A 23,492-nucleotide genomic window follows, 5' to 3' on the forward strand; every position below is an offset into this window, starting at 1 on the left:
CAAGTCAAGTGTTTAAGGAGCAGCACAGTGGCTAATACTGTTCAAGGTTCTTTCTCTTTCTCTTCTCTATAGTTAGTGTATTAATTATCTGTTGCTGTGTTTACCCCAAAACTCAGTAACTTAAAACAACAGCTATTTGGGACTTCTCTGATGGCCCAGTGGTTAAGAATCTGTACTTCCACTGCAGGTGGCTCGTGTTAGATACCTGGTCAGGGAACTAAGATTCCAAATGCCACGTGGTGCGGTCAATAAAAAACCAAACCAAACCAAACAAAAACCCAGCAGCTATTATCTCACAGTTTCTGTTGGTCATTAATCTGGGCACAGTTCGGTTGGGTGCCTCTGCCTCAAAGTCTGTCCCAAACCTGCAGTCAAGATGTTTAGACAGGGATGCAAGCATTTCAAGTCATATATAGTACTACAGAGCTCATTAAAAAAAAAAAAAGATGAAAAATCCAGCATATCCTACCTGTGGTTACACTCTGTAACTTCCAAGGCTAAGTGAGAAGAGGCCATGCAGCTTCTATCAGTCTATTTCTTGGGATACTCAACTTCGAAACCCAGCTGCTGTGCTGTGAGGAAGCTCAGGCCACAGGGAGAGGCTTTGTAAATGTGTTTCAGCTGATAGTTCCCACAGAGGGCCTAGCTGACAGCCACCATGTGTCCGCATGTCAGTAAGGAAGCCTCAGGATCTCAGATCTATCTATTCCTGGTACATACTTTCCACTAGTTCGCCTTCTTTCAACTCCATCTTTGCCACATCGCTGTCACTAAGAGGAAATGAAGAAATAATAAGGGTAAAGTGCTTAGAACAGTGCCTGACACATAACACCCAGTTACCATTAGCTACTATTAAGATTATTTTAGAAGTTTTTATTGCTCTTATTACTTTGCTCTTCGGCGCCTAACGAAGAAATAAAGCAAAAAATTCCAAATCTAGTGGATTAATTCTTTTCCCTTCAGCGCCCCATCTGCTTACTGACATAACTAGCTCTTCACCTAGAATTAATTACCTCTTTGCGCTCGTTTGCCCGTCTGAGACCAGGGGATATGTGGCTCGTGCACTAGGCCGGCCTTAGGACCTAGACTGATGTCTGGGGCGTGGCTGTTGAGACGTGAACAGGCCTAGATGAGGCGGGCGCAGGTGAGAAGGGTAGAACCCAGTTAGGAGACCTCCGACCTGTAAATCAGTGTGGTCTCTCTACTTCCTAGGCAACCTCAGGCAAGGACTCCCTGTCTCACGGTCCCGTTTCCCCTTCTGCAGAAAAAGTAATTTATTATTTGTGGTGCTTCCTCTCTCACAGGGTTGCTGTGAAGACCCTGAGGTAGGAGGTCGGAGAGAGGAGTCCGTTATTACAAGCCTGAAGCCTCAGAAATGGGAGGGAGAGAGGAAAAGGAGTCACGTGACAAACTCGGTCCTCTCAGGCCTCCGAGAGTTTGTCCTAGAACGTCTCATTTCTATGGTATTTGGCGCTGGAATTTCCGGGGCAAAGACTTTGCTCTTCCTGAGTAATTGCTACCGCTTCCGGGGCGGGACGCGGCGAGGCTAGAGTGCTGTTCTTTAGTTCGCTGCTGACTCGTTTCTCTGCGCTCCTTGTTGCAATGAGCTTTCTCAAAAGTTTCCCGCCGCCTGGGTCGGCTGAGGGGCTCCGGCAGCAGCAGCCAGATACTGAGGCCGTGCTAAACGGGAAAAGCTTCGGCACCGGCACGCTTTATATCGCTGAGAGGTAGGGTCTCTGGTCCCGAGTGCTGGCTTCCTGCGCACCTCCTTCCCCCAGGGCGCGGGCGGTGCGGAGGAGCGGAGCGACACCAAGACCTCTGGGGCTGCGGGGCGGGGGAGCGCGTGCTCCGCGTTCCCTTGGGGGTGCCTCTGCTGGGGGTAAGATTTGACTGTTCCAGTGTCGTTTGTTCGGAGCCTTTTTTCTCCTCATTCATTATGCTTTTTACCCGCCTGTTTACCGGAGGTCTGGTGGAGTGTTGCTCTTTATTCAAGGTCTCATTTTAAGGTTTTGAGTTTCCAGGCCCTGAGTTAGAGTCATCAGTGTGCCTGCCTTCTCGATGAACAGGAGCGGGAGGTGTTACCCTGAGCAGGATATGTAGGTTTAGAGCAGATTGTTCAGTATTTTTAAAATTTGGTTAAGGCGTGTAGGTTTTCTTCTGTAGGTATGGGTGGGGAGAGGAACACCTTAAACGCCACGCAGGTTGGGGTTATATCCAGAGGGACCTGACTCTCATTTTCATTCCTAGAAGGAATTGCTCTTTTATTTGGGTACCTGGGGCACTTTGTACTTTCACAGTTAGATAGACTTGTCTTAAATGTTGAGATTGTAGAATAGAGGTTCCCATTTCCATGATACACGGTTCCATTCATCTTCAGGCCAACAGTGACACATTGAATCCTTCTGTCCTTCACATCTCTCTGACTTCTGCATCAGTTTTGTCTACATCCAGAGAAAATTCTCTGCTTCTAAGAGGTCACATGATTATATTGGACCCACACAGATAATCCAGGATAATCTCTCTATTTTATTGTCAACTGATTAGTAACCTGAATTACATACACAAAGTCCCTTTTGCCTTGTAACATAACACATTCACAGGTTTGACACCAGGGGAAATTGGAGTCATGGGGCCCAAAATTCTGACTACCACAGAGGGCACAAAAAGATGTAAAGAACCCTTGGTTTAGAAGGAAATCTAGTCACTGAGCAAAGCTTACGCTTTTGGCCAGTCACTGAGATAGGAAATATGGATGGGAGGGAAAGCAAGTTTGGGGAATGAGTTTGGTCTGTATATGTGTGGATTAGTTGCACATATGAGCATGTTTCTTGGGAGAGTGGTGTTAAAGATGGATAGATTAGATACCCAAGAAGAGAAGAGGACCAAGGGTAGAACCCTGGGGACACATCTACACTAAGAGGTAGGTTATAGAAGAATAGACTTGAGAAAAGTGAGAGGAGCAGTCACATAAAATCATATCTGAAAAGCACCTATTGGGTATTGACAAGGAGACTTTCAGTGATCTTGGAAGAGCAGTTTCTTTTACGGGGTGGAAAGTGGAACACAGATATGTTCCTAGCCCCTACTCAATCCCCTTTTTCTCCATGGCTTCTCTGTGTATTCGCTCTTCTATGATATAAATCCTGTTATGGGAAGGTCCTATACTTGTCTTTCCATTTGGAAAATTTTCAAACCTAAAGAAAAGTTGCAAGCGTTGTTAATTAATACCCATGGCTCCTTTGCAAAGATCCATCAGTTGTTAACATTTTGCCACATTTACCTCTTTCTCTTTTTTTTCTGAGCTTTTTGAGAGTTGCACACACGTCATCACTTCACATGTAAATACTTGAGCAAAAATCTAAGTATAAGAACATTCTCTTGTATAACCACAATACACTTATCACACTGAGGAAGTACAAACTCCTTTTTAGCTCTTATCTGTTTAAAAAATTTACTTATTTCAACCTTTCACTAACAAACCTTTTTCTTTAAGAAACTATTTTTATAAAATATGCATACAAAAAGAATATAAATTATAAATATATGGTTTAAGGAATTATAATTAAACTAACACCTGCATAACACCTCCAGGTTAAGAATAGAATATTACCAGTACCTTGGACACTGTTGTTCATCCCTCTACTGATTGTTAGCGTTACCTCCTTGGTCTCTTTCCCTTTTTGTTCTTTCCCACCTAGCATTTCCAATTCTTGATAGACTCAAGATCTCAACAAACTGGGAAGGCTTCCTAGAGGATGTGACAAATGAGGATTAACAGTCAGGGGAATGAGGTGGGGCTAGGAGGAAACATTCTAATTAGAAGAAACAGGATGTTCAGAGGCAATGGTGAGAAACAGTATTGTGTGTGCCAGGGTATACATCTGTATGCACACATGCACACACACAGTTCAGCAGTTCTTCATCTGATGGACCGAGGGAGAAAGAGTGGAAACATAATAAAGCTGGAGAAGGAGGGAGTCATGTTCATGAGCTTAGCTTATAGCCCAAAGGTTTTGGGGAAACTATTTTAGGATTTTAGGCAAAGAGGAACAGGGTCTGATTTGGTTTTAGGTAGTTTTTCAGATGTGTATTGAGAGATTTAGAACTCTTGGGCTTATTTTCAAAGCTTAGTTTTCATAGAAAGTTGACTTTTTTCCAAATAAGGGAACAGAGGCATGAATCATTCAAAATAGATCATTTGAAACAAGTGAAATAAAATATTTAAATTAAAAATAGGTATCTTAAACTTATAAATTATGCTCTTTTTATATCTTATTCCAAAATTAATTTAAAACCAAATAATTAAGCCAGCCCAAATTCAAGACCTCTCTTACCTTTCTGTCCTGTTTTTCTCCCCATGCCAGGAATAAAGTACAGTGATATTCTTCTGCAAAAGCATTGGAGGTTAGCAAAATATTCCTCTGCACCTTTACTGGCTTCCTAATTCTTTTTTTTTTTTTTTTTTTTTTTGGCGGTACGCAGGCCTCTCACTGTTGTGGCCTCTCCCGTTGCTCCCGTTGCGGAGCACAGGCTCCGGACGCGCAGGCTCAGCGGCCATGGCTCACGGGCCCAGCCGCTCCGCGGCATGTGGGATCTTCCCGGACCGGGGCACGAACCTGTGTCCCCTGTATCGGCAGGCGGACTCTCAACCACTGCGCCACCAGTACTGGCTTCCTAATTCTTGATTTTCCCTTATGTGACTCGTGGTTTCTTTGGGACTAGGTATAGTTAGATATTTTGGTTTTGAGGGATTTTCTTCTAGAATATATGAAAAGAGAATAAATAAAAATGAAAACTTAGTAATCAGAGTGAGCGTTGCTTTTAACTGAAACTTTCTTCTGTATAGTACATAATCCATGTTCCTGTATAAGATTATGAGAGTTCCATAGGAAATGCTGTGGTGAGGTAGCATTTGTGTTCTGCCTGCAGTAAGGAACTACAGAGTAATTATTATGTGCTTTTTAAAGTGAAAGCCATAATTTATAGGCACTGAATCTATGCTTGTATTTCAGTTTTTCCATCTCCTAATTGAGTCACTAAAGAAAGTTTTGTGGCTTTGGTATTTCAAATCATTTTGGACACCGAAATTTGGAATACTCCTTTCTGACTTGTGCTAATGCCAGGGGGTTATTGAGCTGAGAAAAAGGAGTTTATTTGCTTAAAGTAATACAGTTTTAGTAAGGGACTGGCAATATTTCTGTGATACATGAGCACTATTTCTTCTCCCCATTAAGAGGAAAGCAGTGGAGGAAAGGCCCGTAGAACACACACAATCCAATTACAATAATAAAATCTATTTCTTTGGACCCAGTGGGATGAGTCATTCTGGAAAATCATTTGTAGAGCTTTTACCACTTTAAGCATCTTAAGATTTATCACTTTAAGCTTCCCAGGTTTTCTTTTTCTCTTTTTTTAATAAGCATGTCGAATGGAAGTCTTTCTAAATGACAGTGCATATTTTTTCGCTTTTCCTTTTTTTAGTGTACAGTTCCTTATGTTTTAGTGTATTTACAGAGTTGTACAATTTTACCACAATCTAATTCTGCCTTTGCTTTTGATAAATGAGGGTCAAGTGTTACACACTTGTGCTATTAGACGTTGATTTCCTTTAGGGACTAAGGTATAAAGTTCAACCTTGCCTAACATCGGATGTGGATGCTCTCAAACTGCTGTACTGTCATTGTTCCTGCACAAGGGAGTCCTAGGTTCTACTATTGTATTTGTTTTTGCTTCATTAGAAATAAGACCACCAGGCTTGTTAGAGTTGTATAGAAAATAGAAAGATATGGGGGTTTTATTGCGTTAACCTCTTTTTAAAAGAAAAGCTTCATTGAGATAATTTACATAGCATGCAATCCATGTATTTGAAGTATACAATTAAATGTTTTTTAATCTATTTACAGAGTTGTGCAGTCATCAACACAATTTTATTTATTTTTAATTTTTAATTAATTAATTTTTTTTGGCAACGCCACGCAGCTTGTGGGATCTTAGTTCCCCAACCAGGGGTTGAACCGGGCCCTGGCAGTGAAAGTGACGAGTCCTAACCACAGGACCACCAGGGAATTTCCAACACAATCAATTTTAGAATATTTTCATTCCCCCTGCAAAAACTGACACCCATTAGCAGTCACTTTCTATTTTCCTCCAGCCCTGTGCAACCACTATGTTGCATTAACATTTTTTTTGTGGTTTCTTAAGCATCTTTTTCCTACTTTTTTTCCTGCTAAGTGGTGAAGTATTACCAAAAAATTAGCCAGTCCTTGCTCAAAACTCAACGTACAGATTTTCTTGATATATTTCCTTTGTTATACCAATAAAATATTTGCATTAGACCACTTTTGAGGGAAGACTAGATGTTGCTTATTTGTGGCTTTCTGTTAAAGCTGCAGAATAAATGAAAGGCTTCATAAAGTCTGCCTTTCAATGTGATGATTATTTTCCAGCTTGTGGTATGATTACAGCCATTTCATGTGTATATCATTTAATGTAGGATTAGTGAAGAAATTAGTGATTCCTAGGTATTTATTGCATACTTACATGCTAAGCACTATGGTAGTGGTTTTGAAGAATGTTAAATAAAGGAATATGACAAGTTTTGTCGAGTAGCTCACGTTCTGTCAGGGTACATATAAGATTCTTTACCACGGAGTTAGGTGCTCAATAGTATATTACTGAGCATAAGTACAGTTTAGAAAAAGAAGAGATCATTATGGATTGGAATAATTGTAGGGAGGGCTCTTGGAGAGGCTGACACTTACTCAGATGAAGAGGATTTGCCAAAGCAAAAAAGGTGCCTGAAGACATTCCAAATACGAACAAGCATAAAAAGGCATAGAAACACACAGTCACTTTTCTGTGACTTAAGAAAAACTGCATTTCAAATCTGTTTGAATAGAGGAAAATAACAGAATTGGTCTTAAAGAAATTCAGTTCCTGCTGTTGAGTTTTCTTATTTTAGGAATATTTCTAAACAGTATGTTTGAATTTATTCACATGTATAAAAGTGTCCAAGCTGAACTTTTATAAACGTTAGGACATTAAATTAGGATTTAAGTTCTGAAAATAATCTACTTAAAACATGTTTTTCAGCCGCCTGTCTTGGTTAGATGGCTCTGGATTAGGATTCTCACTGGAATACCCCACCATTAGTTTGCATGCGGTGTCCAGGGACCTAAATGCCTATCCACGAGAGCATTTGTATGTTATGGTGAATGCCAAATTTGGAGGTATGTATGGTATTATTTAACCTTGAGCTTCCTTTGGTAGTATATTATATTTCAAAAAGCAGTCTCTGGTCATAATCAATGTAATAATCAATTGACTTATTTTGGATAATGCTTTCTTAAGCAAAATTTCAGCACAGTAAAATAGTTTGGCCTTTTTAAAAAAATATTTATTTATTTATTTTTGACTGTGTTGGGCCTTTGTTGCTGCACATGGGCTTCCTCTAGTTGCGGCTAGCGGGGCCTACTCTTTGCTGTGGTGCGTGGGCTTCTCATTGCAGTGGCTTCTCTTGTTGCGGAGCACGGGCTCTAGGTGCGCAGGCCCAGTATTTGTGGCACACGGGCTTAGTTGTTCCGCGGCATGTGGATCTTCCCGGACCAGGGATCGTACCCATGTCCCCTGCGTTGGCAGGCAGATTCTTATCCACTGTGCCACCAGGGAAGCCCATGGGCACTGCCTTGTATTTTCCATATACTTGCACTTAGAATTATTTAGCTATTGTGCGTTTGTATTTCTAGTTTTTCCTCTTGAGTTTAACTGTTTATTCTTTCTCTTTGTAAAGACATTTATATTTGGCACCCTTAGAGGCTTGGATCAGTGTACTTTGCTTCTAAGAGTTTAGGATAGAACATGTTTTGTTTTGTTTTGTTACAGAAATGGTTCTCAGTGGTGGACATGTTGCCCTCCCCCCATATTTGGCAATGACATTTTGATTGTCATGACTAGAGGTGGAGAGGAGTGCTACTGGCATCTAGTTAGAGGCCAGGAATGGTACTAAGCATCCTACAGTGCATAGGACAGGCTCCCACAACAAAGAATTAACCAGTCCTAATGTCAGTAGTGCCAAGGTTGAGAAACCCTAGGGTACAGGATTCCCAAGTCTTGGATAAAATACAAAGATTCATAAAAATCTAGTGTAGTTGATGAAAGAAGAAGCAAGAAAGATTTTAAAAATCCATTTTTTTAGGCTGTCCACAATAAGTTGTAAGAATTCTGAATGAGAAACAGGTTAGGCACGAAATAGAATCTTGTGCTTGACTTTTGTAAGTATAACTAAATAAGAAGTTTATATAGTATATTGTGTTAGTTTAATATGTTCATCTTCTGTAGAAATGAACTTAGGGGTTGAAAAGACAATTGTCACATCTTTAGTAAACTTTTTCTTTTAAAATAGTGGGTTGCTTTTCTTTGAAATAGCACATAAGAGACAATCCCATGAATTTGCCTATTGAGCTATTGCTCCTTCAATTTGAGATTTTAATAGGGTTTCAGATATAAGATGAACATTTATATTGTTATACAGGTGTGGATCCTATTTTCCCAGCGTTTGTTCCTCTGGTCCTGATCCAGACTTTTTTTTTCTCTTTGGCTTACCTCCATTAACCTCTAAAGTGGACCATCAGCTTATTGTTGAGAACATTAGATTATTTTTAAAATGACTAAAAATACATTCCCATTTTTGAAAATTTAGAAAGTTTTAAGGAGACAGAGTATGGCACACACTACTATGATCTAGCATGAGATGATGAGTGTTTGTCATGGTAGTATTTTCTTTTCCTAATTGTAAAAATGCTATATTACATTTCTGTTTACTGCCTTAAGATAGGTTCCTGCAGATAAAAGAAGGTGTTAATTAGTAGTAGTTATTTCTAGGGAGAGGACTAGAGGGTAGGGACTTTTTCCTTTGAATCCGTCTTGACTCTTTTACTTATATTTATACCAGCATGAATTACTTTTTTTTTTTTAATTTTTATTGGAGTATAGTTGCTTTAAAATGTTGTGTTAGTTTCTGCTGTAACAGCAAAGTGAATCAGTTATATGTATACATAATATCCCCTCTTTTTTAGTTTTCCTTCCCATTTAGGTCACCACAGAGCACTGGGTACAGTTCCCTGTGCTATACAGTAGGTTCTCATTAGTTATCTATTTTGTATATAGTAATGTATATATATGTCAATCCCAATCTCCCAGTTCATCCTACTCCCCCTCCGCCCTTGGTATCTGTAAGTTTGTTCTTTACATCTGTCTCTATTTCTGCTTTGCAAATAAGTTCATCTGTACCATTTTTCTAGATTCCACATACAAGTGATATTATACGATATTTGTTTTTCTCTTTCTGACTTATTTCACTCTGTATGACAGTCTCTCGGTCTATCCATGTCTCTGCAAATGGCACTATTTTGTTCCTTTTTATGGCTGAGTAATATTCCATTGTATACATGTACCACATCTTCTTTATCCATTCCTCTGTCAATAGACATTTAGGTTGCTTCTGTGTCCTGGCTATTGTAAATAGTGCTGCAGTGAACACTGGGGTGCATGTATCTCTTTGTGTTACAGCTTTCTCTGGGTATATGCCCAGGAGTGGGATTGCTGGGTCTGAGTTACTTTTATAATTTGAAAAGTGATATCCATTCAGTTATAGAATAATAATTACAGTATGATACTATTCTGGTTTTTTAAATGCATTGAAAAAGTTTGGTAGTACCATAATGTATTCAACTACTTAGAATTGTTTGGAACTCTCCAATATTTTTGTATTTTACTTTTTACAGAAGACACCTCTATTATATTTGACAATTTAATAACATTAGAAACAGGACAGAAAACATCCTATTAAATCTGCTATTTAAAACTGCTAACAGTGGCCACTGAAATTTTTTTCCTTTTTTGCTTATCTGTATTTTTTCATTATTCTGCAGTGAACTTGTATGACTTATAAAAGGTAAAAAAAATTTAGCAGATACCCCCTTATTATTGATTCCTATGAGTAGAATTGCTACATTAAAGGTAAATATTTTTAAAGCTCTTAACATATATTGTCAAGTTGCTTTCCAGAAAGTTTATGCTTTCAATACCTCTCTACCTTATCTTCATCTATATGGAGAATTAACATTTTTTCAAAATGGTAACTGTAATATGCTAAACAAAAGTTTTATATATATATATATATATATATGTGTGTGTGTATATATCTATGTGTGTGTGTGTGTGTGTGTGTGTATATATATATACACACACACACACACACACACACACACACACACACACACACACGTGGGATCTTCCTGGACTGGGGCACGAACCCATGTCCCCTGCATCGTTAGGCGGACTCCTAACCACTGCGCCACCAGGGAAGCCCCAAAAGTTACATTTTTAAGATGATTGGTTGAACATGTTTTGGTGGTTTTGGGGTCTTTTTAAGTGTTTTATTGACCATTTAAAAAAAATTATTATTATGAAGTAATTCAAACATTGAAAAGTACAGAATAATAAAAAATTTCCATTTTTTAATGTCCAGTGTAAATTCTAACATTTTTCATAATTACTCTAGTCTAAAAGAAATAAAACTATATTAATACTACGGAAATCTTTTTTGTATCCCTCCCCATTTCGTTCCTAACTCTGTCTCCAGAGTTCACCTTAAAGATGGTGTGTGTCCTTCTTGTCTATGCTTTTAGATTTTTACTGAATATGTATATACCCATAAGCACTATAATGGTTCTCTTTTGTGTTTAAAATTTTAATGTAAGTGGTATTATATATATTCTGCAATGAGCTCTTTCACTCACTTATATTTTAAAATCTCTTCATTTTGGTACATATAAATCACATTTATTCATTTTCAGCTGCTATCTCTCAAACATAGTATGGCCAGGTTACAATACATCTATTTCCTTTTTTTAATTCACATTTTTTATGTTTTCTATAGTACATATAGTAGTTCAGTAAACATTCACATACAAACTCCTTGTGTACATAATATGTACTTAAATGAGGAATTTCTGGGTAGTAGGATAAACGCATGTCTGGAATGGTTTTAGCAATTTCTACTTCCACCAGCAGCATGTGCTAGTTCTCTTTATTGAACATTTGTATTTTTTTCTTGCCAACAGACTTTGTTAATTTATCTTTTGGGTCAGCTAACTTTCATGGGCCTTAGTTTTCTCATCTGTAAATTGTTGGTGATGAATCACATCAGTGGTTTACAAACTGCTGCTGAACCCCTTGTTTCAAGGTGAAAGAAACAGACATGACAATGGAACTCTACTTGATAGAGGCCTGACTGTACAGGTTTCCTCACCCCCACCATGACGTTGGGGCTTGGAATCCCTAGGACTCAGAGTACAGTGTGACTAGACCAGAGAGACTATCCAGTCTTTTTTAGCTCTAAAATAACAATGTTCTTATAATTTGAAGTAAAAAATTGCAGGATTTAGATATATCAGTAAGCATCCTTTAAGAAATTCTTTTAGGCTTCTATTTTTGAAAACAAATAAACAACATCATTAAAAAGCTATTTTTTTATTCCCTTTCTAGAAGAATCAAAAGAATCTGTTGCTGATGAAGAAGAGGAAGACAGTGATGATGATATTGAACCTATTGCTGAATTTAGGTTTGTGCCTAGTGACAGATCAGCCTGTGAGTATTCTGTGGAGTTCTTTTCCCTTTAAGTACGAAGCATTCCCTCATCCCTCCCCTCACACACTTACCTTCACCCTCATTACCTCTGTTCTGTTGCTTTTTCTTCATTTTAGCATCTGTAATATCATTGAGGACCAGATAACTATTAATATAAAGATTGTGAATGAAGTGATAGTACAGTAGATGCCGTGTTGCCTGGTATGTTTTGTGAGTGGAGGAATATGTTATTTTTATGGACTTGATGCTGTTGACTGTGAATCTCACTGGATAGAGGACGGAGGACTCATGGCATTTCCAGAGTGGAAGATGCCAGGATAGCTGGAAAGAGCCCTGCCAGCTGAGGGGCTTCACCCTGAGGCCAGTGGTCTGACCAGGACACTGACACTTACTTTTAGAAAAATCCAGCCAGGCATGAAGGGATGTCAATAATGTTTCGAAATGAACTCTTATTATTTTGTGGCATGTCCATTGCTATCAAGCACTTTTCAAGATTGATTCTCCTTGGAATATGGTAGGTTTTGTAAATGTTGTGACCCTAGTATACCTCTTGTCTACTCATTAAATTTATTTGCCCTGATGGTTATTTTATTAAATTTTTATTGTACATTGGTCAGAAAAAAATTAATTAGGAATTTTTAATTTACTTGTTCAGTGGAGGCCATGTTCACTGCAATGTGTGAATGCCAGGCTTTGCATCCAGATCCTGAGGATGAAGATTCAGATGATTACGATGGAGAAGAATATGATGTGGAAGCTCATGGTTAGTGAAGTGGATTTTTTAAAGTGTTTGTATATGTGTTTCATTTTAAGCATCTATTTATATAGGATATGGGATTATAGTTCTTTATACCTCAAGTATCCGTCTAGCTTGGTTTTTTAATAAAAGCGAATGGCACAATTCATGTCTCAGGCAAATTAGAAAATTTCGTGGGCTTCCAAGGCTTGAGAACAAAAAATAGAGATTACTCGGGAGAAAGTGGATAGAGATAAATGGAAGGAAGGAAAATGATAGGATAGTGGGTAGTCAGGAGAGTCTTTTAAGTTGATGAAGTTGCTCTCAGAAAACAAACCTTCTCTCTCCATTGCTTGGAACTTGTATCATCTACATCTTTAACATATTCCATCTAACATGTCATTGCCAAAGTAATTTCTTTTTCCCACAACCATACTTGATTGATCTAAGAATATCTCCCTTTACCTCCCCAGAGCATAGTGCAGTCACTAGCTTGGTGTAGAGTCTTGTTACTTGAAGTGCCTGCTGTTCTCTTTTCTTTTTCCCACTGGTCTCATGTATACAAGTTTGGCTCTCTAAAGCCTTTTCCTTCATATGTACCACTTCCTGGCCTGAGAACACTCATTTCTGGGATTTCCCTTTATATATCTAAATACATTCTCATCTTTGCTGGGATTTGGGGGTAATTAAAATTTTTTTTTAAATAAATTTATTTATTTTGGCTGCATCGGGTCTTCGTTGCTGCACGTGGGCTTTCTCTAGTTGCGGCGAGTGGGGGCTAGTCTTCATTGGGGTGCGCGGGCTTCTCATTGCAGTGGCTTCTCCTGTTGCGGAGCACCGGCTCTAGGCATGCGGGCTTGGTAGTTGTGGCTCTTGGGCTCTAGAGCACAGGCTCAGTAGTTGTGGCACACAGGCTTAGTTGCTCTGCGGCATGTGGGATCTTCCCGGACCAGGGCTCAAACCCGTGTCCCCTGCATTAGCAGGCAGATTCTTAACCACTGCGCCACCAGGGAAGTCCCAGTTTAATTTTTTTAATCCTGTACTTTCCAGAATTTCTGATTTTTTTAAAATTAATTAATTAATAAATTTTTGGCTGCGTTGGGTCTTAGTTGTGGTGTGCAGGCTCTTCGTTGTGGTGTGTGGGCTTTTCTTTAGTTGTGGCGCATGGGCTTCTCTCTTGTTGTGGCACACGGGCTCCAGAGTGCACTGGCTCATTAGTTGCAGGGCACGAGCTCTCTAGTTGAGGCATGCGGGCTCTCTAGTTGTGGGGTGCAGGCTCAGTAGTTGCAGTGCATGGACTTAGTTACCCCGCGGTATATGGGATCTTAGTTCCCCGACCAGGGATCGAACCAGCATCCTCTGCATTGCAAGATGGATTCTTAACCACTGGACCACCAGGGAAGTCCTCAGAATTTCTGATATTTTAAAAGGAGCATGTATTTTAATCAGTAAAAAACACTTACGTGTAAAATTCCCACCTTGGGATAATACAAGACTCTCTAACTTTAAGAACACCCTCTTTTCCTTCTAGTCTCTGGACATTTGATTCTTTGGGAATTGCTGTTTACTGGCTTGTTGTGTCTTGGAATCCCTCCTCATCCTAGAGAGTAGAGACATTTTCTTTGTATCTCTGTCTTCAACAGATGGCTGATATATGTATGTTAAATGAATGTTGAGTGTTTTCCTGGAAGCCTTTTATCATTTTAGCTTACCTTCAGTAAGTGCATTATTGATTATCTTTTTTTTTTCTAATTGTTTTTTAGTAGCTTAAAAGCTTTTTATTTATTTAGAACAAGGGCAGGGGGACATCCCTACATTTTATACCTATGAAGAAGGATTATCCCATTTAACAGCAGAAGGCCAAGCCACACTGGAGAGATTAGAAGGAATGCTTTCTCAGTCTGTGAGCAGCCAGTATAACATGGCTGGAGTCCGGACAGAAGATTCAGTAAGAGATTATGAAGGTGAGTACACAGAATTAACTCTTTATAGCGTAGGAAACAAACGTAGAATTACATAGAATGGGAATTCTATGTAAAATTTTTTTTTAACTTTTTCCCCTAACTACAAAGACAGTCTATGTTCATAGTCAAAAAATTTTTAATGGGCACAGGCAAAGAAGAAATGAAAAATCAAGTAGAATTCTAATTGAGAGACATCTGTTACTTTCCTGCTGCATATCTTTCCAGTCTTTTTGTTTGCTTGCTATGTAAGTGTATGTGCAGACACACACTGATGCTGCCATTTTAATTTTTTAAATGAATCCCTGCATGATTATGGGCAAAACTAGTCAGTTGGTTAAGAGGGCTAGACAGCATTCAAGAAACTTGGGATTTCTTTTAGTGACAGACATTTGAACCTTACACAAGTGGCTTTAACTGTTTCATTTGTCTCATATTTGTAAGCCGCTTTGTAAATATTTTACCTATTAGACTGGTTCCCTTTTCTAAGTGTCCTATTTCAGTTAGAATCTTTATGTATTTCTTTTGACTCAGCCTTTACCATTTTTTCCCTTATCCAGTCCAATACTGAATTCTATGGATTTTTCCTTTAAATGACTTTTCAGATCTCTTTGCTATAATTACTGCTATCCTTCAAACCTAGCCCCTTTTCTTCTCACACTGGATTTACAATAGTAAATTTTTTGCCTCAGTCATTCCTTCCTCCAGCTCACTGTGCCATATTAATCTTCTGAGAACACTGTGTCCTCCCTGTATAAGGATGTCCCCTCAGTGATTGTCTGATACTCACCATATGAAGTTCAAACTCTTCTCTCTGACTCTGAAGAGACAGCTGTGTCTCCGCCCCACTTGTCTCCAGTCTTGTTCTTACTACCCTCAATAAAATGTTTAGATAGTGCTCTTATTTGCCAGGTCCTGATTTAAGCACATTATATGTATTTGCTCATTGAATCCTTCCAAGAACCCTCTGGTAGATGCTGTTATGATCCCCATTTTACAGATGAAGAAACTGAGGCACAGAAAGGTCACATAACTTGATTGAGGGCAAATAGCTAGTAAGTGGTAAGAGGATTAAATGCACTAATATGCAAAAACAATATGCCAGGCACTGTTGTGAGCATTTCTTACATCTTATATGTATTCAGTTCAGTATTTTATGTTGCTGCAGAATCTTAATACTTCTAATTTTAGTGATGGAGAATGTTCTTAAAGAGGGTTACCATAGTTTTTCTTTTATTGGTACATTTAAGTTTCTCTCATAATGTTGTGATCAGTATCTCCATGCACATAGCATTCTGACCTGGGGGTCCTGAAGTTCTGGGATATTTAATTTGGAAAAACTTAGGCTTTGGGTCACACTGTTTTTCCTTATGTCTCCTCTCCATTTTAAGCCCTAGGTGGTGAGCCTCTAACACAGGCTTTAGGGTGAGACGGCTCAGGTGATTTCTAGTGCTCTGCCAAACTCTTAGCTGAAAGAATTCAAGATATTGTTTTATTATAATGATTAACTGAAGAGTACCCTTGGACATTGAAAAATCTTTCATCACTGAAGATTCTTTGTTGTTTTTAATTGTAAAATTCCTTATTTGATGCTTTGTAGCAAGTGATTTTAAGGTCACAAACACTTGTTGCTAAAGGGAGATTTTTGGACTTGTATTCCTAAGCCTCATTAGCGTATGGAGACTTGCCTATATATAAAACTTCTTCAGCCTGTACCATTCTCTATCTTCTAAAGTCCTGGGTACCCATATCACTCTTTTGCCATTTATTTGTTTATTTAACCTGTGCATTTTCTTTTTTTTAATTTATTTTTAAAATAAAAATTGTATATATTCAAGGTGTACAACGTGATGTTTAGATATATACATGGTGAAATTTCTACTGCTGGCATTTCAGTGCTTTGTGTGTTTATTTATGTAAGAGGTGTTTGTTGAGCTACAGTGCCAGGTACAGAGAATACAGGAGTGCTCAAGAGAGATGCGGTTATATCTGTCAATGACAATCTAGTGGAGAGAAAAATAAATTAACTAATTAGGTAGTTATAGTACATTGTGATACAGCATTGAGATATAGGCGAGACTTGAGGAAATGTGGAATCAGAGACTGGGCCTGTCACTCAGCTTGGATAGTCAGGGAGAGAGTCAAACTTCAGGGAGTAAGTGACATTTAAGCCAGAATCTAAAGATGAATAAAAATGAACCAAGTGAAGAGGGATTGCATACAGTTTGGGGAGAGAGGCAGGTAAAAGGATCAGTCATGTGCAAAGGTCCAAGAGACCATTTAGCTTTGGGGAACTGAAAGTTCATATGTCTGGAACCCTGAGTGTGAAGGGTAGTTATTATAGCAACAGATAAAGTGGAGTAGTGAACTGGGCTGTATATTAAAGGAACTTCAAAGCTGTGTTAACGAATTTCAACTTACGCGTAGATCATTGGGAAACCATTGAAGAATTTTAGTTTGATTAATATTTCAGAAGATGACTCTGGCTATGATAACAAAAAATTAATTGCAGAGGGAAATACTAGAGGAAAGAAGAGAAACCCTGTTAAGTACTTTATGATTTAAATTAGATAAGAGATAGTGACCTAAATTACGGAGTGGCAGTGCTTGTCAAAAGACAACAGATTTGAGAGATATTTAAGAGAGAGAAGCAACAGAAGTTAGAGACATGGTAGGGGTTTCTGGGTTAGGCAGGTAAAAGGTATCCTTTTGCAAAACTCTTTGAAGAGAGAAGCATTTTCTACGTGGAAAGATGATGCGTTAATTTTTTTTTTTTTTTTTTGCGTTACGCGGACCTCTCACTGTTGTGGCCTCTCCCGTTGCGGAGCACAGGCTCCGGACGCGCAGGCTCAGCGGCCATGGCTCACGGGCCCAGCCGCTCCGCGGCATGTGGGATCTTCCCGGACCGGGGCACGAACCCGTGTCCCCTGTATCGGCAGGCGGACTCTCAACCACTGCGCCACCAGGGAAGCCCATGAGTTAATTTTAGATAAGTGTTGTTTTTGCATGCCCTGCTGGATATCAAGGTGGTGGTGTGCCAGTGGGCTGCAGGCAGAAGCCAGTTTGTAGTGGGCTAAAGAGTTGAGGGGTGAGTGGGAAGTGAGGAAGTGGAGAAAGCAGCTTTAGGCAACTCTTTCCAGAGGGCCTTTTTTTTTCTTGTCCTCCCCCCTCCATTTTTTTTCAATGAGGTAAGAAAAAGAGATAAGTAAGAACCTCGCTCTACTTATTTAGTCTTCTCTCCTGAATTATGTTGTAAGCTTATGAAGATAGGACTTCATATCATAAAAAAAAGTCACACAGTAAACACCTAGCACTGTTCTGTGAAGAGAGAACAATGGATGCTTACTGCATTTGAAAGTCCCTACCTAGTGTTCTTTCAGTGTTCAGGTTGAGAATTGCGAAGTAAATGTTAAATATATAGACTAATTTTAACTTGGCCTAAATCCACAGGTGGCATTTTTCTTTCTCAGTTTGTTCCTTGGTACTTTTAATTTTCAAAAGAGAAAGAAACTGCAACTCCTACAAGCAGGGGGCACTAGCTTCCTTCTGGTCTAACTATGAGCTGAATCTTTACCTATCTGAAGTGCTTAGTAGACTGTTGCTCAGTGGTTAATTTTTTCTTCAGATGGGATGGAGGTAGATGCTACACCAACAGTTGCTGGACAGTTTGAGGATGCAGATGTTGATCACTGAAAATGATTGATGCTGCTTTAGGGTGAGTAGTTTATTTTCTCCCTTGTCACTGAACATGAAAATCATGTGAAATAATTGATTTTTATTTTCATAATTGAGGAGAACTCCATAAAATTAGCAGTTGTGGAAAAATGTTAGTTATTCATTTTTGAAATTATTTAAAATCGTGTAGGTTTTTTCCCTAAGAAATCAAGATCTGCCAACATGGTGATGTTCAGGTTAACATTTATTGAGCACTTATTACGTGCTAAGCACTATGCTAGGCATTGAGAGTACGTGGAAGAATAAGACATACCCATCTTCAGTGAATCAGGAGAAGGACATTTGTTCAGAAACAGAGATCTCCCTGGTTGGCTCAGGTGGGAACAGCAGAGCCTGAGGTCATGTCCTGCTCTGCTCAGTCACCTTTTCCCACTTGTGATGTTTGAAACCTTAACATACTCATCAAAAAACACAAAGCACTTTGTTATAAAGCAGAAACTAACACACCATTGTAAAGCAATTATACCCCAATAAAGATGTTTAAAAAAAAAATAAAAAATAAAAACACTGCAAAAAAAAAAAAAAAAAAAAACACACAAAGCAGAGATTTGCTGCAACTCACTACTTTTCATTTGAGGGAGGAAGTAGAAGTCATTCCAATCTGAGTTTAAAGCCTTGAATCATAATCTTGTATCAGTTTCCCTCGTTTTGAATATAATGGAGGACCAAGGTCCTGGGCACTTCAGTGTTAAAGGCTGATTTGCCAAACCATATCAAGTCCACGTACAGTTGCCCCAAAGTTGTCACTTCCCAAGTTGCTTCATTCCTGCTTTTCTTGATGGACATGAGTTCACTGCCAATTTTCTCTCCTCTGACACATTCTCATGAGCTTTGCCTGAAGTTTGTTCCTGACTGTTTACTTGTTACATGCTGCTCTGAGAAATAAATTGTCCTTTGTCAGTTTGAGCATCTCAACTGTATGTTAAATACTAGCTGAAGGTCATGTAGCTAGTTTATATCATACTGAGCTAGGATTAGTAATTAGCAGCCCTTCCTTTAAAAACTCTTAAGATCAGGAATACCCTGGCAGTCCAGCAGTTGGGACTCTGTGTTTTCACTGCTGAGGGCCTGGGTTTGATCCCTGGTCCGGGAACTAAGATCCCACAAGCTGTACAGCGTGGCCAAAAAAAAAAAAAAAAAGCTGTTAAGATTTTTACATTGTTAAATTGTTGTTCCACTGTCCCCTTTACAACGTCCTTCTACTGCTGACCTTATAGCATTTTCTTGAATACTAGCTGTTTTCCATTCTTTGAGTACTTATACCCAGGTCCTTTGTTTTATTAAAGCATATAGTAATAACGTGGCAAGATTTATGTCTTTTTGGCTTGAGTTTTATACCATTGTCAGTCATCCAATTAGGTTGTAAGATCCCTTGTTTTTCAAGTTCCATTTACCTTCCAGGTTATTGCCACTGTGAATATAACATCGCTTCTTATAGTAACCATGAATTGTGATAATGGAACTCTGCCTTCCTCTTAGATGCCAGTGGAACTATTAGAAAATAATCTTGAGTTCTGTGATTTAATATCTCTTTCTTTAAATATTTATTTCCACAACATTTACTTCTGTCATTGGTAGCCATATAGTCTAAAATCAGCAATGTCTCTTCTGCAGTTAGCTAAAATTATGTGTTCACGTTGCTGAAGCTCTGTTAACGTTAATTTTCAGATCTCACAGTTCCAGATGTCAGTATTTCACTATTCTGCTTCATGGGAAATCTTCTAGTACCAATATAAGTCTTCTTCCCTATTTCTCAGATTCTTATTTATTACATTCTTTATAGTGTGTGGATTTTTTCAGTAACTTTTATTGAAACTGGAAAACAGATTTTTTGATCTGGCTTTAACGTATTTCTTCTTGAAAACAGACTATTCAGAGAACACCAACTGCTCTACTAATAAGATTGAGAAACTTATTCGGTATGTCACTAATGGTTACACAAATGGGACGTTACAGCATTTTCCTGGCGAGAATTCTTAGGATTCTTTGTAATGCAATTTTATGGTGAAATAACTGTAAAATAGCCCAAACTTTCTAATGAGCTGATGATTTGTTTTCCGTTCATTTTGTGCTACAGCTGGAGCAGAGAGATACTTTATTCATAAAGTTTATATAAGTTCTTCATCTGGATAATTGACCTCAATTCCAAACAATGTCTGTAAATTTTTAATCATTTAAAATAACATTTGCTTTTGAGGAGTGAACAAGGAATAATTAGAGTGTGTATGCAACTATTAAAAATTTCAAGATAATGGAGCTAGGACCTCTCAATGCATGAGATAGGGTGGAGGGGAAGGCACATGAATAGTGGAATCACAACTCTACCACGTACCAGCTGTGTGCCTTTGGACAGGCGTATAACTTCTTTAATTCTCAGTTACCTCTTCCAAAAAATGAGGATGATAGTAAATACCTGGCAGGATTGTTGCAAAGACTGAGATATAATATATCTAAGTCCCTGGCACTCTTGACTAGGCATTTAATAAATTAGCTATTATTATTATAAACACTGTAAACCTTTTGTTTTTCAGATTCTGCTCATAACCTTAGGAGAGAACTTGGTGCCTCTTCCACTGTGGAGTGGGTATTGATGAAAGTCTTTTTCCTTCTCCAAAACTTACCTGAACCAGTTCTTTCTTGAGACAGATTATACTGAGACAACAAGTTGTCGCCAGCACAAGAAACTATGACCTTTATTAACAAAGGTGAATTAACTTAACCAAGAGGGTATTTGTAGTTTATCATTTACTCCAAAACTTTGTGTCTAGGTGTACCCTCTGTAGGCTTATAATTCCTGCCTTCACTATATGCATCCTCATAACCTAGCAGCACTACATGGTGGAAATGCACTGGCACTTGAAGGTGTAGGTAGACTGCATGGGAAAGAGAGGGGCTGAATACAAGATATACACCTTAGGGCCTAAGAATACCCTTACTCCTTAAAAAAAGAAAAACAGAGATCTCAGATAAATCCTGGCCTATGCACAGTCTCCGCAGGGTTAAAGGTCTTTTTCTTTTTACTAATTGGGAACCCAGATTAATTAACTCTAGGGAGCCTCTTCAGAAACAGCTCAGCCACCCATACTACCACTAACACAAGTGCTTTTGCCTAGCCTTTGCTCCTTTCACCATGTTTCACCAGTCTGTTCTCTTATAACCTCTTAGGTTATATCCTTTCATTCCCAACCTCTTAGGTCAGTTTCTGTAAAAGAACAAGTGAAATTGGGGTGAAGTTCTCAAAGTACTTCAGATAATTGTTTTGTCTTTGTAATAGCTTAACAAATAAATCTAGGTTTTCTATATTATTGTGCTCTTATCCTTTTTTTTTAAATTCATTTTTATTGGAGTATGGTTGCTTTACAATGTTGTGTTAGCCTCCACTGCATAACAGAATGAATCGGCCATACACATACAGATATCCCCTCCCTTTTGGACTTCCCTCCCATTTTCATTCTTGCCTAAAACCATTAATGAGAAACATTTCTTAAAAAATTAGTGTTGGCAAAAACTGAGAATCTTGTTGGTCTTATTTTTGTTTGACTTTTGTTGAGAACATGAACATGAAATAAATAAGAAAATGTATAGTTAGAGCTTCAGGCAGATGTTTAGTAGGACAAGGTCATAACACATTTCAAAGGGATTTCTGCTTCCACTTGAATCAGGAGTAATTTCTCAGGGCATACTTTTCAACTCTCAATTTTCTGTTTTCACAGACACCTGGGTAGTTATCAGACTGATTTGTAATTACAGGTTTATACTTGGACTTTTTTTTTTTTTTGCGGTACGCAGGCCTCTCACTGTTGTGGCCTCTCCCGTTGCGGAGCACAGACTCCGGACGCGCAGGCCCAGCGGCCATGGCTCACGGGCCCAGCCGCTCCGCGGCATGTGGGATCTTCCCGGACTGGGGCACGAACCCGTGTCCCCTGCATCGGCAGGTGGACTCTCAACCACTGCGCCACCAGGGAAGCCCCTATACTCGGACTTCATGACCTTAAAAATAGGTTAGGAAAGCTATTCACAGTTACTTGCCTAATTAGTGACTAGTGTGTCACCACTAAGGGCAGTGTTCTTTTCAGCACTTTTACTTGGTTTCCCTCATCTTGCATGGTAGACTGAAAAAAACGAATATTCTTTTTCCTGACCAGACTCTCATAAATACTGAATTTGTTACAACAAGCAAAGATAAAGGCCGCTTGGAAATGGGAACTGAAATTTACTGAGACCTTGTCTGTACTGTTCTGGGTTCTTTACATGCATTATGCATATAATATTCTTAACCACCTTATGAGGTATAGGTGCTTTTATGATCCCACTTTAGAGATGAGGAAACTGAGTTATACAGGGAGAGGTAAAGTAACGCTTGAGGTCACATAGGTAGGGAGCTGTGATTTTTAAGCCTGTGCTCCCAAATACCATTCAGCCTTACCATCTACCAGCAGCTGAAAGGAAGCACATTTTCTTTTTACTGCAGGGTTTTCAGTGTTAAAATTTCAATAGACAGCACAGGAAGTTCCCAAATTTCTCTGCTGCCAATCTCAGCAGCACTCATAATTCTATGCTAGACGTTTATCCATTCTTCAGTAAGCAGTCTGGGTATTCTTATGGGCTAATCTTAGCAATTCTATTTGAATTCCTTTTAAAAGTCATGTTTACATGCTTGTAATCATGACTTTTAGTGAAACATAAGGTGCTCTTTGATAACATATCAACAAAATGTTGAGATTCTGTGCACTGTGTTTCCTGTAGGCACTGCTGCGGTCAGCCTGGTATTGTGGATAATGCCGTCAGCTAAGATGCAGGAGACCAAGCATCTAGTTCTGACTTGGCAGACAAGATATTTAACCTCTCTGGACCTACTTCCTCATCTTTGTAAAATGAGAGGACTAGACTTTCAAAGTCTAAATGACTTTAAAAGAGTCAACTGTAACATTCTGTAATAGTAGGCAGGTGTACCCATAGCTTTGAGAAAATAAGAGAAAGAAGAAAAGATCAGGTCACACTTTTTAAAAATAAAATTCATAATGATCAGCAAGCCAACATTTCTTGATTCTATTTGAACTTAATTTTAGGGTTGCTGGAACTGCTTCTTGGTGTAGAGGAAATTTTAAGAAAAGACATAGACATTCTCGCCCCATAGCTAGGGTTAGTGGTTGTCTGATCTAGGTTCTATTGTTTAAAAATGTATTCATTAAAATATCCCAGTGGATTTCTGCCTCCCTCAGGTCACTTCGTCAGATATTGATACTTTTCAGATAGGCTTGTTTAAATGTTGATTGTGTATTTTGAGATCTTGTTGGGATCTTGCCGGTATTGTTAAAGATGAGGGATTATGCACAGATGATCATAGTATATAGCCCTTTATTTTTAGAAGACAAGTGTGATTACTCATTGTTCAGAGAAATTTTAGATAA

At 38.7% G+C, this 23,492-nt stretch overlaps 1 protein-coding gene and 1 non-coding gene across 10 annotated transcripts in view; both read left to right on the forward strand.

The window, feature by feature from the left end:
- The first annotated feature begins 1,520 nt into the window (after positions 1–1,520).
- Positions 1,521–23,492, forward strand: part of CLNS1A (chloride nucleotide-sensitive channel 1A) — a 34,897-nt gene continuing 12,925 nt past the window's right edge. For 2 of the 9 annotated variants that reach the window (XM_032639519.1, XM_032639518.1), the window contains exons 1-6: positions 1,534–1,727; positions 7,093–7,229; positions 11,548–11,649; positions 12,305–12,412; positions 14,176–14,349; positions 17,972–18,061. In XM_032639519.1, coding sequence (XP_032495410.1) covers positions 1,603–1,727; positions 7,093–7,229; positions 11,548–11,649; positions 12,305–12,412; positions 14,176–14,349; positions 17,972–18,039 — 714 coding nt within the window. In that variant the 5' untranslated portion in view covers positions 1,534–1,602 and the 3' untranslated portion in view covers positions 18,040–18,061. Of the gene's footprint in view, positions 1,728–7,092; positions 7,230–11,547; positions 11,650–12,304; positions 12,413–14,175; positions 14,350–17,971; positions 21,384–23,492 lie in introns of those variants that run through there. The other 7 variants (XR_004351025.1, XM_032639516.1, XR_004351026.1 and 4 more) reach the window with 7 other exon arrangements.
- Positions 10,179–10,352, forward strand: LOC116758865. Its single transcript, XR_004351254.1, has one exon. It is a non-coding gene; the product is annotated as a small nucleolar RNA SNORA23 (small nucleolar RNA).

The sequence above is a fragment of the Phocoena sinus genome, chromosome 8 (assembly GCF_008692025.1).
Source record: "Phocoena sinus isolate mPhoSin1 chromosome 8, mPhoSin1.pri, whole genome shotgun sequence".
NCBI lineage: Eukaryota > Metazoa > Chordata > Mammalia > Artiodactyla > Phocoenidae > Phocoena > Phocoena sinus.